This window comes from Rhinolophus sinicus, linkage group LG11 (genome assembly GCF_036562045.2).
Source record: "Rhinolophus sinicus isolate RSC01 linkage group LG11, ASM3656204v1, whole genome shotgun sequence".
NCBI lineage: Eukaryota > Metazoa > Chordata > Mammalia > Chiroptera > Rhinolophidae > Rhinolophus > Rhinolophus sinicus.
Window position 1 is genome coordinate 14,375,453 of NC_133760.1, and position 14,369 is coordinate 14,389,821.

The window sequence follows — 14,369 nt, forward strand, 5'->3', positions numbered from 1 at the left end:
GCTCCACCTTTGGCCTTAGGAAGACGCCCCGCCCACCTGGCAGCTTTTCATTGGCTTCAGCTTACGTCCCATCCCTGGCTCGGTCTCTTCGGTCCCGCCCCGAGAAGTTTGACAGCGCCGCGCCCATGACTGCTTTTCATTGGCTGTTATTCCCCTCCTGAGACACACTCCCAGTTTCTTTATGATTTGCTTCTAACACTTCTAACGCTAAGCAATAGGCCCTCCCCATAGTATTCTCAGTGACCGCTCCTTTAACCGCTCATAATTGGATCCTCCCATGGGCCCAGGGCTTTTCTGCATCCCCAAGCAGCTTTTCAGCGTCTCAATCCTCTAGCCCCACCTTGTCAGTCCTGATCCTGCCCCTGCCCACAGAAAACTGACATTTCGTCCATGGACAGTTTCCACTGGCTCAGATGCCCTGCCTGGAACATAACTCTAGGCACTCTGCAACTTGGTCTTGGGATATTTTCCTTGTCTTCTCTACTGTCTATTATAGGCTGGTCCCCCAGCCTTGACTCCTTGCCTCCCATAAGGCCAATCTTAATCATTCCCATCGCTGACTGAGCCAGGCTCAGAAAACATTGTGTAACAACCACCTTTCCAAGAGGACTCTCCCATTGGTCATGCCCTCAACAAGGCTCTCACCTTAGAAAGCACATCCTTGATCCAGCCATCCATTCATTCAAAAATTCTGATCACTTAATTTGTGGATACATCAGTAACCAAAATAGGTGAAATATACACTACCCACATGGAACTCAAAAGCTAGTAGGAGAAGACAATGAACAAAATAAATACTTAAAAATATAGAAGGTGATTAAGTTCTATGGATAAAAATTAAGCAGAGATTAGGGAAAAGGAATGCTGGGGGTCAATTTACAATTACTTATTTCAATTTCTTGAACTTGCATACCTCACTCCCAACATAGATATTTCCTACATGGTGTTCCCTCTCCCTCTACCTGGAGCATCCCTTCCCCCCCCCCTTCAAGCTCTGTGGTGGCTACAAATTCTTTGACACTCCTCTCATGAAAAGGTGGAGTCGATGTCCCCTCCCCTTTGAATCTGGGCAGGACTGTGACAACATCAACCAATAGATAATAGTGGAATGGATACCATATGATTTCCAAGGCTGGGTAATAAAAGGCAATGCAGCTTCCTTCTTGCCCACCGGAATGACTAGCTCTAAGAGTTGTTGAGGCATCATGTAAGAAATGTAACTATGCTGAGGCAGTCATGCTGTGAGAAAGCCCAAGCCACATGAAAATCATGTGTAGGCACTGCAGTCCATAGTTCCAGCTTGTCATCTGAGCCCGGATGCCAGACTTGTGTGTGAAGAAGCCCCAGAGAGTCCATGTCCAGCTGCCGAGTCACCTTTGAGTCTTCCCAGTTGAATCCCTAGACACCATGAATCAAAAACAAATTGTCCCCAACTGTGTCCTGTCCAAATTTTTGACTCACACACTCCATACGCATAATAAAATTATTGTTTTATGCCACTGAGTTTTGGGGGTGGATTATAATCCAGCAATTGTAATTGGGATGGCTCTTTGTCAACTAGTTAACTCCTATCTGTCTCAGTTTATCAGCACTGCACTCTAACCAACTGAATTAACTGGCTACCCCATTTACCTGTCTCAGTTTAAATGTAACTTTCTCAGGAATCCTTTTAGGCCCTACTCACTCCTAAATTAGGTCAGGTTCTTGTACTGTAAGCATCTTTTATTTCTCTTTATAACTAAACAGCTATTTCCTTCTTGGTGGTTTCGTTTAAATGTATGGTTTGTTCAAAAAGGCTGAAAACAAATATTTACCATGTCTGTGACATACAGAAGCTACTTTTTACAGAAATCTATTCCATCCTCCTGTTTTTATAAATACAGACATCAAAATAATCCTGATTATATATTCTCCAACATTTTATTATGAAAAGTTTCTAACACACAGCAAAGTGGAACAATTTACAGTGAATACCCATATATCCACCACTTAGATCTTGCTTACCATTAACACTTTACTGTATTTGCTTTATCTCACATCCACCTACTACTCTAGTCATCCATTAACCTAATTTTTGGATACATTTCAAAGTAAATTACAGACACTGGTATACTGTCCCCTAAATACTTTTGAATGCATATTTTTAACTAGAATTCAACATTTTTCTTTTGAGATAAGCTTTATGTACAATGAAATTCACAAATTTCACTGAATTTTGACAAGTGCACACACTTGTATAACCCAAATCCCTACCCAGCATGGCAACTGAACTTTTTATATGGCAGCCCAAGGCTCCAAAGCCAGAGAGAAAGAGAAAGAGGGAGAAAGGGAGAGAAGGAGAGAGAGAGGGAGAGGGAGAGAGAGAAAGAGGTGGAAACTGTATCATCTTTTCTAATCAGTTTAGACATTTGAAGCAGTATCACTTCCTCTGCAATTCTCTCTGTGGAGGCAGTCACAAAGTTCTACCCAGCTTCAAGGAGAAGAAACATAAATTCTACTTTTTGGTGGGAAATGTTTCAAAGAACTTGCAGACAAAACAATAGGTTAATAGTCCAGACAGGTGATGACAACTTAGACTAGGGTGAGGGCAGTGGAAGGGGAAGAAGGCGTTAAATTCTGGATAGATTTTAAAGGTAGAGATGATAGGACTTGCTGGTCAAATGACTGTGGGTGTGAGGAAAAGAGAGGAGTCAAGAACAACTATGAGTCTTTTGAACTGAGCAGGTAGAAGGATTAAGCTGAGGAAAGCTTGGGAGGAGCAGGTTTAGGGGGAAGACTGGGAGCTCAGGTTAAGACACGTGGCAGCTTGAGACATTTCTTAGACCTTTAAGTGGCGGTAGTGAGCAGATAGCAGGCTATAAGAGCTCGAGGTTCAGTGGCCAGGTCTAGGCTGAAGATAGAAATTTGGGAACTAACAGAACAGAGATGGGATTTAGAGCCATGAAACTAGACAACAGCTCCTAGGAATGCGTATAGATAGAGAAGTCAAGGCCAGAGCCCTAGGACACACCAAAGTGACAGGCTGGTGAAGAGGAGGGTGGGGTGCTGGAAATAGGGTAAGGAAATGCTTCAAAGAGGGAGGGATCAATGTACCAAAGCAGGATGTGGACTGAGGACTAACCATTGTCCAACACTTTGATGACCCCATTAGCTACATGCCCAGAGGGCAGTCCCTTCTGACTCTGAGATAGGAGGATCTATCCCTGAGTTAAGGTGAGGCCCAGTTTTGCCTGAAGTCTTACACGGAACCCCTCTCCAAGAAGATGAAACCAGAGGACATTTTACATCAACAGTTAGGAAGTACGGTGGGGGAAGGGGGCAGCTATTTCCCTAAATTAGCATGACTCTTGGCTTTTCCAGAACAACTCCTTTCTCAGAGAAAACCAGTAACCTGAAAACAATATTTCATTGGGAAAAACAGAATTTGTATAATTCAAAGTCGTCTGGCCTCAAGTGAGGCTCCTTCCCTCCTCAGCCTCATTCTTGGAGACCTGGGGGTCAACCAGGCTGGAGGAGACCAAGACCCTGGGTCTTCAGTGTGGCCCAGCAGGAGGGATAATTGGGCTTCCACCTTCCTGGAAAAAAGCCAGGTAGTAGAGGCTCAGGTATGTGCTCAGGGTCGGGATCTGGGGTTGTGGATGGTTCTGGGAAAGGGGCTCAAGAGAGGTGGGCACCCAATGGGGATCTCAGACGATTCAGGGGCCCATTGTCATAAATCATGGAGATAGTCACCTTTTCTGCCGCCGCAGCTCCACCCTCTGAGCCCTTAACAACTGCAGTACAGGGTCCTCCTGGAACTCGCTGCCGTCAGAGTCTGGAGGAAAAAGAGCGAGCTCCAGGGGGCCTGACTCGTAGGGTGTCTGACCGCCATCCAGATCAGGGCAGCCACGCATATCAGCTCACCTTCAGCAGCCTGCAGAAGTCGAGCGGCCTGGGAAAGCAGGTCCTCTGCCGGGTGGTGGTCAGCAGGGGGCGGGGGCGTGACCACAGCCTCTAGAGACCCTGCCTTGAATGCAGGGGGCGGGGCCTTGACGCTTATGGACACCTCCTCAACTGGAGGGGGTGGGACCTTGGGTTGAGGGTGCCTGACTACAGCTGAGGGATTGTCTTTGTCCTTGCAAAGCACTGGCCTCGCTGCGGGAGGCGTGGCCTTGGCGTTCCGAGACTTGGCCTTAGACCCACCCGGCCGGGTCTCCGCCTGCGGAAACTCTGAATTAGAGAGAGGGGGCCTGACCTCTGAGAGAGAGGGAGTAATATTGGTTTGGGGGTGTGTGGCCTTGACTTCTGAAGATTCAGGCTGCAGTGGAGGCTGGCCCTCGAGGAGAGGGGGCATGTCCTCCAGGCAGTCCGGGAATAGGCGAGCTGTCACTACCTGGCCCAGGGCGCCTCGGAGCTGCGGGCCAGGCCCCTCTTCAACTGCTCGCCCAGCAGGCTCCTGGCACCGGGCTCTACCCTTCCGAAGCTTAGGGCTCTGTCTCTCAGTCTGAGTGGGGTTGCTTGGTGTAGGGGTGGGCAGGCCCTGGGGGGCGGTAGGGTGCACAGTAGAGGTCGGGGGCACGTGGGGAACGGCCCCAAGAGATACCCAGGGACCCAACTGAGGGGCCCAGAAAAACCCATGGGGGCTGGAGCCCCAAAAGATGTGTGGAGAGAACCCTGGGGGAATAGGAGGCGTCTCTACATGGATGGCTTCCGGGGGAACAGGCCGGGCCACACTGCCCCAAAGTGGAACACAGTTAGGCTGTGTTCCCAGGGAACCAAAGGTCTCTGCAGGGGCAGGAGAGGTTGGCAGACAGACGGGGACAGGGACCTGAGAGGGAGAGAAAGGGAAGAGTGTCTTCAGTCCCACCAGCCTACCCCTTCCTTCCTCTAACTTCCCTTAGGATACCTCCTCAGCCCCTCAGACTCCTCCCTCCCCCGGCTCACCTGAGTGGTGAGGGCAGGGGTCCCCCGCAGCATCCAAGTTCTGTCACCCTGACCTTGAGCCTGTTCAATTTTCCGCCGCTGCCGCCACTGGTACAGAATGTCATCCTCTGGCCGCAGGGGTGCCAGGGAGGAGACTGGAGTTGGAGCTGGGATGGCGGCTGGTGCTGGAGTTGCTTTGGGGTAAGTAAAGGGAAGAGAGGTAAGATAGAAGCACAGGTGATGAGCAACCCAGTGACAGCCTGTGCACACACCCTTTGACTGTACCAGAAGCCTATTCAGACAGGCTCTCCAGATAATGTCCCAACTCCTCTCTGGAGTGGGAAGTGGGAAGGGGCAGAGACAGAGGAGAGAGAGGATTCATGGGCTTCTCAACCTGTCATCATTCAATTCTTCCTTCATTAACAAATATTTATTGAGCTCTTACTATTGAGCCAGGCACTGCTCTGGCTCAATACAGCAGTGACTAAGGGAGGGCCACTGGCTGTCCCCAGTCCAGTGGAGCAAAAGGACATCTTTCCCATCATCCAGAGCATTATTTAATCAGTCATGATCAGTAGGGCTACTGTTGTCTCTCAGAAGCCCTACCATCTGATGCTGGACAGAGAAGGGGAGGCATCATCTTAGGTCTCTCCCCTCTATATCCCCCAAACAGATGTGTGGGACAATCCTGTGATTCTACTTTAAACCTGGCCACTTCCCTCTACTCTGCTCCTCAGGCTCTGGCCCAAGCCAAACTTCCAGTGTTTCTCACTGTGAGTTGATAGCTGCCAGAGGGAGTCTGTTAACACTCAAGGAAGATCATGTCCCCTCCTGCTCAGAACCCTCCCATGGCTCCCCAGTACTAAGATAATGACCAAATGCCTCACCATGCCTACATGGCCCAATGTAATCTGACCCCTGCCAATCTCTCCCACCTTATCCCACACTACTCGCACCCCTAGCTCTTGCCTTTTCTAGTCCACTGTCTGCACCATGCTCCCTCCCACCTCAGATCCTTTGTACATGCTAGAGGGCTCTGTCCCCACTTTCATCATTCAGGTCTCCACTGAGATAGCACTTCTTCAGGGAAGGCCCTCTCTGACTTCCTAGCATCACTGTCCTCTCCTGCATGACCCTCCTTTCTGCTTACTTTCACATTTGTTTGTGGGGTTATATAGTTCTCTGTTCCACACTCACTATGATTTGAGGGCCCTGAAGGTATGACTATGTATGGTTGGTTCACGGTGGAATCCCTAATCCTGCTCATAGGGCCCCATACACAGTAGGACTCAATGTTTGTTCGATGAATGAATGGATAAATTTAGTGTACAAAACAACTCATGAAGTAGATACTAGTTTTATCCCCATTTTACAGATGAGAAAACTGAGGTTCAGGAACAAGAGGTGAAACTTAGAGGGAAGAATCAGACAGACAAGTGCTTGAGCAGGATCACACAACATGCACGAACAGCTCTATTTACTTGTGCTTGTCTGTCCCCACTTACGGGAGCCGAGACATACAGAGCACCTGTCCTGTGCACCATTGCATCCCAGGATCTGGGCATAGTCAAAGTAACAACAATGATGGCAGTAATAGTAACACAGGTCCTTAATCTCATCTCTGAAAATCCTGAGGGCAGAAATTTGAATGTTCAACAGTTTGCTTATTTTAGCAAAGTTGCGTGGTATATACAGTATAAACAGGGGTTTGGGGCAGTACACCAGACTCAAACACATTCATATTTGGTGGAACAATACGCAATTGCCAACATTCAACCATTTTTTACTTACAAAGGCAAAAATTTCATATGGTTCGATGTAATATATCCACAGCAAAAAGTATGAATAGTTGCCCTAAATGAGATAAAGCTAGATAGACAGGTAGAATAGATAGATAGATACATTATAAATATAATTATAAATATCCTTATTGTTGAGGTCAGATTTTGCTGTCAAACCAGGTGTGGTACCAAATTTGCAAAAAGCTTTCTGATTTTAGAGCTTTGTGTTCAGAATGGCAGACAGGATAGAGAAAACCGGTCATAGGAATGGTAGCCACTGTTAACAGAGCTGTGCTTAGTACTCCATGTATTCACCAACGCCTTTAATCCACACAACACCCACAGCAGAGCACTACGATTATTATGCCTGCTTTAAAGTTGGGGAAACAAGGAGGGCCCAGAGAGGCCCAAGGTCACATAGCTGGGATTCCCACCCAGACTGCTCTCAATCCTTGCCTCCCAGAACTTACCATGTGCCTTGGGGTCAGAACCCTCGCAGGATTCAGGGGTGAAGGTCATGGAGAAGGGAGAGGGGCCATCAGAGCTGACAGGGAATGAGGAGCTGCTGGCATCGCTGGGACTGCGGGAGGAGGAGGAGATGGAGGCCTTGCTGTAGGGAGAAGGCAGAAGTGAGACAACAGGAGTCTCCAGGGCTGGGCCTGGCGCTGTAAGAGTGGGGAAGATGATGGGGATGGGAGAGGCACCTGCGTTTCAGCAGCCTGGCAGCTCTGCTTTGCAGGCTCAGTGTCTCCAGGTCCAGCAGGGATGAGTTCCATGTGTTGAGGTTCTATGAGGTGAGAGGGTCAGAGGTCAGCTCTCATCCCAAAGGCTGCTGGGAAAATGGCTCTAGATAGAGGACCTGGAGTGCAAATCTGCACTCTACCTGGTACCCTCACATTCTGGCTTAGAAGTTGCTCCTCCTCCTAAGGGAAGAATGACTTAGTTTCCTCTGTGGATCCACCACCCCTCAGTGCAATCATTGTTGTGGGAGAAGGGCTGACCCTACTTTCCTGACCAGGCCTGACTAATCATAACATTCTGTCCTCTGGATCACAGTTATTATGAGCGAATGAGAGTAAGCCCTGGGGCTCTGGATGGAGCTATTGGAAAAGCCTCCTCTTTCATGTGCATTAACTAAATAAATTAGAAACCTAGAGCTACCAGGGCCATCTTAGTTACTTTGAAGGGAAAGCCTGCCTGAGACTAAGCCCAGCAAACAGGTACAGAGAGCCAAGAGTCAAGTTCCTCCTAATAGTGTTCAAATGCCGATTCAACCATGCCTGAAAGCATCTACTTTTGGATTTTATTTTTTTACTGCATTAGCAAACAAATCCTCCTTTTTTTGTTTAAGCTTCCTTGAATTGGGGATTGACTCTAATTCTATCCCGGCTGGTACTGTCAGTTCATGTATCAAGAGGAAGGAGTGGATGGGGATGTCACCTGCTTTATTTCTTGAAGGGGGGCCATAGCCTTAGCCTGCGATGCATGGGCCACCTTGGCAAGAGTCGAGATTGCTGCGTTGGGTCTTTCTTCTTGGTCACTGGCTCCTGCTGAGAAGCCCCAATTGATTTAGGAGGGCCAGGAGGCGTGGCTGCTGAGGACATTGATCAGGAAATGTTTTACGCCAGGAGTGGATGGGACTAAAGCAGGTACCTGCTGCAAGTTGACTGCTAGGGTCTAGAGATTCAGGCCGCAGCCACCAAAAGTCAGCTGGGGTTGGGCCTGCAGGCTGGCGTTCCTCTCGGCTTGTGGGCTGAGCCTGGCGGAACCGGTTGATGTACCTGTGGGCATAAGAGAATGGGAGGTGGGTGGGGTGAGGAGAATCAAATTATAACAATAATAATCACAATAGCCAATGTTTTTTGAGCACCATCGCAGCACCTGGTAGTTGTCCCTCAATATCCATTCTCTTTTCTTACATAGTAATGCAATATTATGTAAGACTAGTACTGGGCACATAGCCACTCTTCTATAGATACATTTACCAGGTGCCCTTGCAGCTTTATGGCCATGTAACTAGGTTCTTGACTAACAGGGTATGAAGGAAAGTGATTCTGGAAAGTGGATGTGGTTGGGAGACATTCTGGTCCATGAAGGAAAGGGCAACAGCCTAGGGGTTGGGAGGACATGATAGAAGGAAACTGTCTCTGACATCTCAACTGGGGGCTGCCACATCAGCCCTCGTTACTTCTGCCTGGACTATTAGGTAAGGGAGAAATAAATACTATCTTGTTTAAGCCACAATTAATTTGGGACTCTTTGTTACAGCAGCTGAACTCATGTCCTACAAATCCAAGTGCTCGCTAGGCCTTGTTATAGATGCCTTACAGATAGTAAGTAACTAACTCATTGGAAGCTTAAAACAGCCCTAGGGAATATGTATTGTTAATATCTCCAATTTACAGATGAAGGAACTGAGGCCAAGATCATACAGAGAGTAAATGACAGAGCTGGGATTTGAACCCAGGCAGCCTAGCTCCAGAAATCTTAACACATATGAAGTATGGTCTTTAAAGAGCTGCATAAACAGCTCTGGCTGTGATGATTATTATGGAATGCCTCCCACCCCCCACCTTGCCCCCGCAACATTTCTTTCCTCCAGGGTTGCTGGTACTTACTTGGCTACCACAGAGTCACTATTATCAATCAGAGTGAATGGTGTGGAAGCAACCATCTGTTCCTCACTGGTCCTGGGTGGGGAAGGGGTCCCTGAACTGGATGGCCAGGACTCCTCTAACAGCTCAGGGGAGTTGAGACCTGTGGTCAGAGCCATGGGAGCTTCTGGGATCCTGGATCCCTGGGACCTGGATGGGCTCAGAGTCTAAGATCGGGGAGGTAGAGAGAAAAAAAAGTAAGGCCTGGGGTCATCCCTGTAGGGAAACAGACATACATGAAGTCTCGGTCCAGAGGGGAGGAAATACATCTCACAATGGTAACTCGAGTAAATGAGGCTGTGGTAGGGGATCCAGGTGGTAAAGGACTAGATAAGGCCATGGGGAGGGGAGAAGGGACTCTTACTCTCTCACCCCCATCTCTTATCGCATGTCTCCCTTCCCTCCAGTCCTCACTCTCCTGCTACTGGGAAGGCACACAGCACTCTCTGTGGAGTGTCCTCACCTTGGCATGCCAGGTCTGGCTTCAGATGGCCAGTAGTAGCTTCGACCCAGGGGAGCATTCCCAAAGGGGCTATCTTGGCAGGCTGCAAGGGGAGAGTGGGGTTGGTAGGCAGAGCATGGTCACTGCAGCCCTGGTTGGGGGGGGGGGGGTCAGGGGAGGAGATAGCATCAGGGTGGGAGGGTAGAAAGAGGAGGGCAGAACTAGACTATAATTCCACATGGATTCCTGGAAGAGATAGACTATAATTCTCATGAAGCATCACTGCACATTCAATTTATTGATACTGGAGGCACATTCCCACCAGCCCTTGGAGCATTCTCAAAAGAGAAAAACATAGGAATTGCTTAAAATACAGATGTATGGTCCTCACCCCAGACCAAAAGAATCAGAATTATCTGGAAGGGGGGTTAGGCATCTGTATCTTTTTCGCAGCGACCCAGGTGATTTTGAAGTGAAGCTCGGGTTAAGAACCACTGCTAAACCCTATCACGGTACATTTCCCATAAATTCTTGGGACACTGTCTAAGAAGAAAAGGGTAGATGGACTATAGCCCCCATCAGTCTCTGGGTTCCGCCTAAGCAAGAAACGTCAAAAACAAAACACCTGGAGGTCTGGGGACAATTTCAAAATTAAGAAACTTAATTTCGACGACGCCCCTGGACACCCTTAGAAGAAAAAAAGCCCCTGGGGCCTCTAAGAGAGCGGAACGTAAGACGCATGGGCCCCCCGGGATGGTGAAGTCCAAGGCTGGAGCTGCCAAAGGCTGTGGAGCATCTTGGGAGATGTAGTTCCATGCAGCTGAAAACGAGACTCCGGACTCTAGGCTATGTTGCTCTCACCCTTGGTCCTTCGCAGACCTCCTGTGGTCCTCGGGAAACGGATCGGCCTCACCTGCGGTTCATCCCGCAGCTACCTCGGCGTTTCTGCCTGCTCAGCTACTTCACCGGACTGACTCAGCACACATCTTTGTCGCTTAGCAATGCCCTATCAGCCCCGTCCCTCTCTGGGAGTGCCCGCGCGGGAAGAGAGCGACCTCAAAGGCGACCAATGATAGAGAGGAAAATAAAAGTAATTGGAAAGTGGCTAAAGAGGGGAGTCTCACAACTGGCTGTAATGTCGGCCTGACTGAGAGAACGTGTTTGATTGGACAGCGTAGGTGCAGCAGTAATTGGCAAGCCTCTGGACCAATGGAAAGGATGTAAGACTGGGCTCAAGGTTAGCAAGGGGTTCTAAAGCACACTCTCTTTCCTGCAGTCGTCTTCCAACCACGCCCCCTCCTGCTGCAGAAATCTCGTCCAGACTCCATTCTAACTACTGTCTTTCCCGTTGTGGGGGCTATCAGGGAGACTGTCCCCTCTCTAACGGACGTCCCTGCATCAGTCGGACCTGAGGCCGGTCCCACCCGGTCACCTAACCATTTCCGTCTTGCTGCAGGAGCAGCTGGTTGCACCAAGTGCCAGGCCTGGGCTCCTGGCCGAGGTAGAGGGATCAAAACGAGCTATTTCGGGCCAGGCGCGCGGCCCCCCGGGGGCCAGCCTGGACTGTTCTTGCCCACGCCCCCTGGCTGCTGCTCACCTGGCAGACCCCGCTACCCTGCACATCCGAGACTGAGTCAGAGGCACAGAATTAGGTCCAGCTTGCTGGGGGCTGGGCTGAGATGGGAGTAGAGTCTGTTCTGTCTCCTCCTGACAGCCTGGCCCGTCTACCGCATTCTCTGTACCCAGAATTCTGTTCCTAAGACCGCCATCTGCGTCATCCCCAGAGCTGCCTGCGGGGCGGGGGTGGAGTAAAGGGACTGGGAGCTCTGAGGAGGGCTTCTCAGGCCCTGGGGCCCAAACGCCACGCTGTGCTCCCCACCCCGGCAAGGCTCCGCCTTCTCAGCCTTAGTTTCCCCTTCGAGAAATTGGGGGATCTTGATACGTCTCTGGCATCCAGCAGGCGCTTACTAAATGGTCAAGTCATTGTTTGGCTTTCTAAATAAGGCTCTATTAGTGGCTGGGTCTGGCCGCGGTCCCAGTGTCCCCGGGCGGCCCGCCTAGGGGCGGACACAGGGCGTACTATAAAGCAGCAGCGGCTCACTCTGGGGCACTGCGGAGCCTAGGGTGGAGGAAGAACAGAATGGAGATCCCCGTGCCTGTGCAGCCGTCTTGGCTGCGCCGCGCCTCGGCCCCGTTGCCTGGGCTCTCGGCGCCCGGGCGCCTCTTCGATCAGCGCTTCGGCGAGGGGCTGCTGGAGGCCGAGCTCGCTTCGCTCTGCCCCGCCGCGCTGGCGCCCTACTATCTGCGCGCACCCAGCGTGGCGCTGCCTGCCGCCCAGGTGCCAGGCCTGGGGAGGGGCGGTAACCCGACCACTTCCAAGGCTCAGGGTCCTGGTAACTCTGAGGGAGGGTGAGGGAATGTCCCTTGACTTTGAACAGGGTGGAGAGTCCAGTCACTCAGAGGGGCTTCCGGAGTTCCCCGAGTAGGGAATCTCACAGGCCGGATTATTGAAGGGGGTCGGGGATCCCCGTTGATCGGAGGAGGGTCTCAGCTCTGAGGGGACTGATAGGGTGGGGGCGGTCACTCTGAGGGGTGTCTTCATGATTCTGATGAGGTTAGTGACCCAAGGAATCTGTAGGAAAAAGGGGAGTCCAATTATAGTGAAGGGCGTGGGGGCTCTCAGTGACTCCTGCGGGGAGGGGATGTTTTGTTATTCTTGGGGAAGAGAGAGTGGAGACTGTATGGGGTGACCCTATGTATCCTGGAGAGGCAGAGGGGAGGAAGGGTCCTGTGTCTTGAGAAAGGGGGGAGGGGGTCTGGCCAGTCTGAAAAGTTGGGGAGGAGTACTAGTAACTGCTGAGGACGCAGGCGGTCCCGTGACTTGAGTGGGAGGTTAGAACGAGGACTCTGGAGACCAGTAAGAGACATCTTGGCGATTTCTGGAGGTGGGGGTTGGCAGTGTGGGCCCCAGGAGGACACGCTATGGGGTCGTCGACACTGGAGAGGGGGAGGATCTCACCCTGTGAGGGCGAAGGTACCTTACCCGGCAGGGGAAGGAGGCCTCATCACTGTGTGAGAGGGGGATTCCCAGTAATTAAAGGAGGACAGATGAGACCAGTTATTCCTGATGAAGAGGTCCTCGGTGTGTACGAGTAGGAAAGGGATCTCCTCAGTTTCGGAGGCCAGGGTCAGCTGCGGCACCGGAACCGACGGGGGAGGGGCCTGGCTGGGTCCCGGGAGCCTCGACCAGCCGATGACAATCAGGGTCTACGCAGGTGCCGACAGACCCTGGGCAGTTCTCGGTGATGCTGGATGTGAAGCACTTCTCGCCGGAGGAAATCGCTGTCAAGGTTGTTGGCGAACACGTGGAGGTGCACGCACGCCACGAAGAGCGCCCGGTGAGGCCATTGGGGGAGGGCCAGAACCAGGGGTGGGATCAGCTGGCCGACGGTGGGGGCAGAGAGGCAAGGGCCGGTGGCTCAAGCCTCTCGCCTTCCAGGATGAGCACGGATTCGTCGCACGCGAGTTCCACCGCCGCTACCGCTTGCCGCCTGGTGTGGACCCTGCCTCAGTGACGTCTGCGCTGTCCCCTGAGGGCGTCCTATCCATCCAGGCTGCACCTGCGCCAGCCCAGGCTCCACTGCCGCCATCAGCAGCTACTGCCAAGTAGAGGTCTGGGCTGGCCTGAACCCCGGGAGTCACCTCAGACCCCTCTTTTAAAGCTGATGTAACTCTGCCCAGCCAGATGTCATGAGCGTGCCAAGAACACCTGCTCACCCAATCTGGGATCCTGCCATTACCCTTCGAACCTAGACTCAGCCCAGATAACCTAAACCTTTCCACTGACTCTCCTGCTCTCATACTCCCTCAGCTTTCAACACCCCCACACCTCCCTAGTTTCTAGACCTTACAAACACAATCCCTCAGCCTAGTCTCACATCCCCACTGACCCCACTTTCTTGGCATATAAGCCCACTCAAAACTCCCTCCTATTTCCTTCTGACTCCTCTACAAACACATCTCTACTCTGACACCATATTATGGTGTAGACAGCCCTGTCCCCACCCTAGGACAGTCAAGCATAATCCCCTGCACCCCTCAAATGTCCCAGACTGCACAGACCTCCCATCCCAGACCATCCAGGCCTGGTCCTCCACCTCATTCCAACCAGACACTCCACTCCCTGCCACCGTCCCCCAACCCACCTTCAGACTCTAGAATCCCTTTTCTGACCCCCACCCATGGACACCTATTCTAGGCCAATTAGGACCCTCAACCTCCAAATGCAGACACCCTGCCCATCTCGCTAGATTCTGCACAATATCCTAGCTCCCATTAGCAACTCTACCCAGAACCTCCCCAGTCAGTCTTGACCTTCAACTCTCTAACTACAGGCCGTCTACCTTCCAGACCCCTCTCATTACACAAGAACCAGCCAAGCAGCCACTTTCTTTGATTCCCGCAATCTTTCTCCCTCCTTGAATTCCCTGCTGCCCCATCCCCTCACTCCTACCTAGACCCACTCCCCCAATAAATGTGCTAGAGCTGTGCTGACTGCTTTATGTCTGGGTCGGGAAGAATGGGCTGGAG

General features: G+C 51.2%; 2 protein-coding genes across 7 annotated transcripts; one reads left to right on the plus strand and one right to left on the minus strand.

Annotated features, from left to right (window-relative positions):
* Nucleotides 1-70: 70 nt before the first annotated feature.
* Nucleotides 71-11,500, minus strand: PROSER3 (proline and serine rich 3). Of its 6 annotated transcripts, none has more exons than XM_019749957.2 (11): nt 10,641-11,164; nt 9,801-9,882; nt 9,302-9,504; nt 8,337-8,464; nt 8,124-8,233; nt 7,388-7,470; nt 7,154-7,293; nt 4,924-5,096; nt 3,904-4,807; nt 3,733-3,814; nt 71-1,398 (listed from the first exon to the last, which is right to left on the minus strand). In XM_019749957.2, the coding sequence occupies exons 3-11, from the start codon at nt 9,454-9,456 to the stop codon at nt 1,371-1,373; spliced, it is 1,803 nt and encodes a 600-aa protein (XP_019605516.2). In that variant the 5' UTR covers nt 9,457-9,504; nt 9,801-9,882; nt 10,641-11,164; the 3' UTR covers nt 71-1,370. The 6 variants fall into 6 exon arrangements, with proteins under 6 accessions (XP_019605516.2, XP_019605511.2, XP_019605515.2 ...); XM_019749952.2 differs by lacking the exons at nt 71-1,398; nt 10,641-11,164 and adding exons at nt 1,902-3,575; nt 11,377-11,500; XM_019749956.2 differs by lacking the exon at nt 71-1,398 and adding an exon at nt 1,902-3,575 and having other exon boundaries at nt 8,124-8,230; nt 10,641-11,165.
* Nucleotides 11,501-11,595: 95 nt separating this feature from the next.
* Nucleotides 11,596-14,328, plus strand: HSPB6 (heat shock protein family B (small) member 6). The gene is made up of 3 exons (XM_019749961.2): nt 11,596-12,117; nt 13,055-13,177; nt 13,279-14,328. The coding sequence occupies exons 1-3, from the start codon at nt 11,920-11,922 to the stop codon at nt 13,447-13,449; spliced, it is 492 nt and encodes a 163-aa protein (XP_019605520.2). The 5' UTR covers nt 11,596-11,919; the 3' UTR covers nt 13,450-14,328.
* The last annotated feature ends 41 nt before the right edge of the window (nt 14,329-14,369 follow it).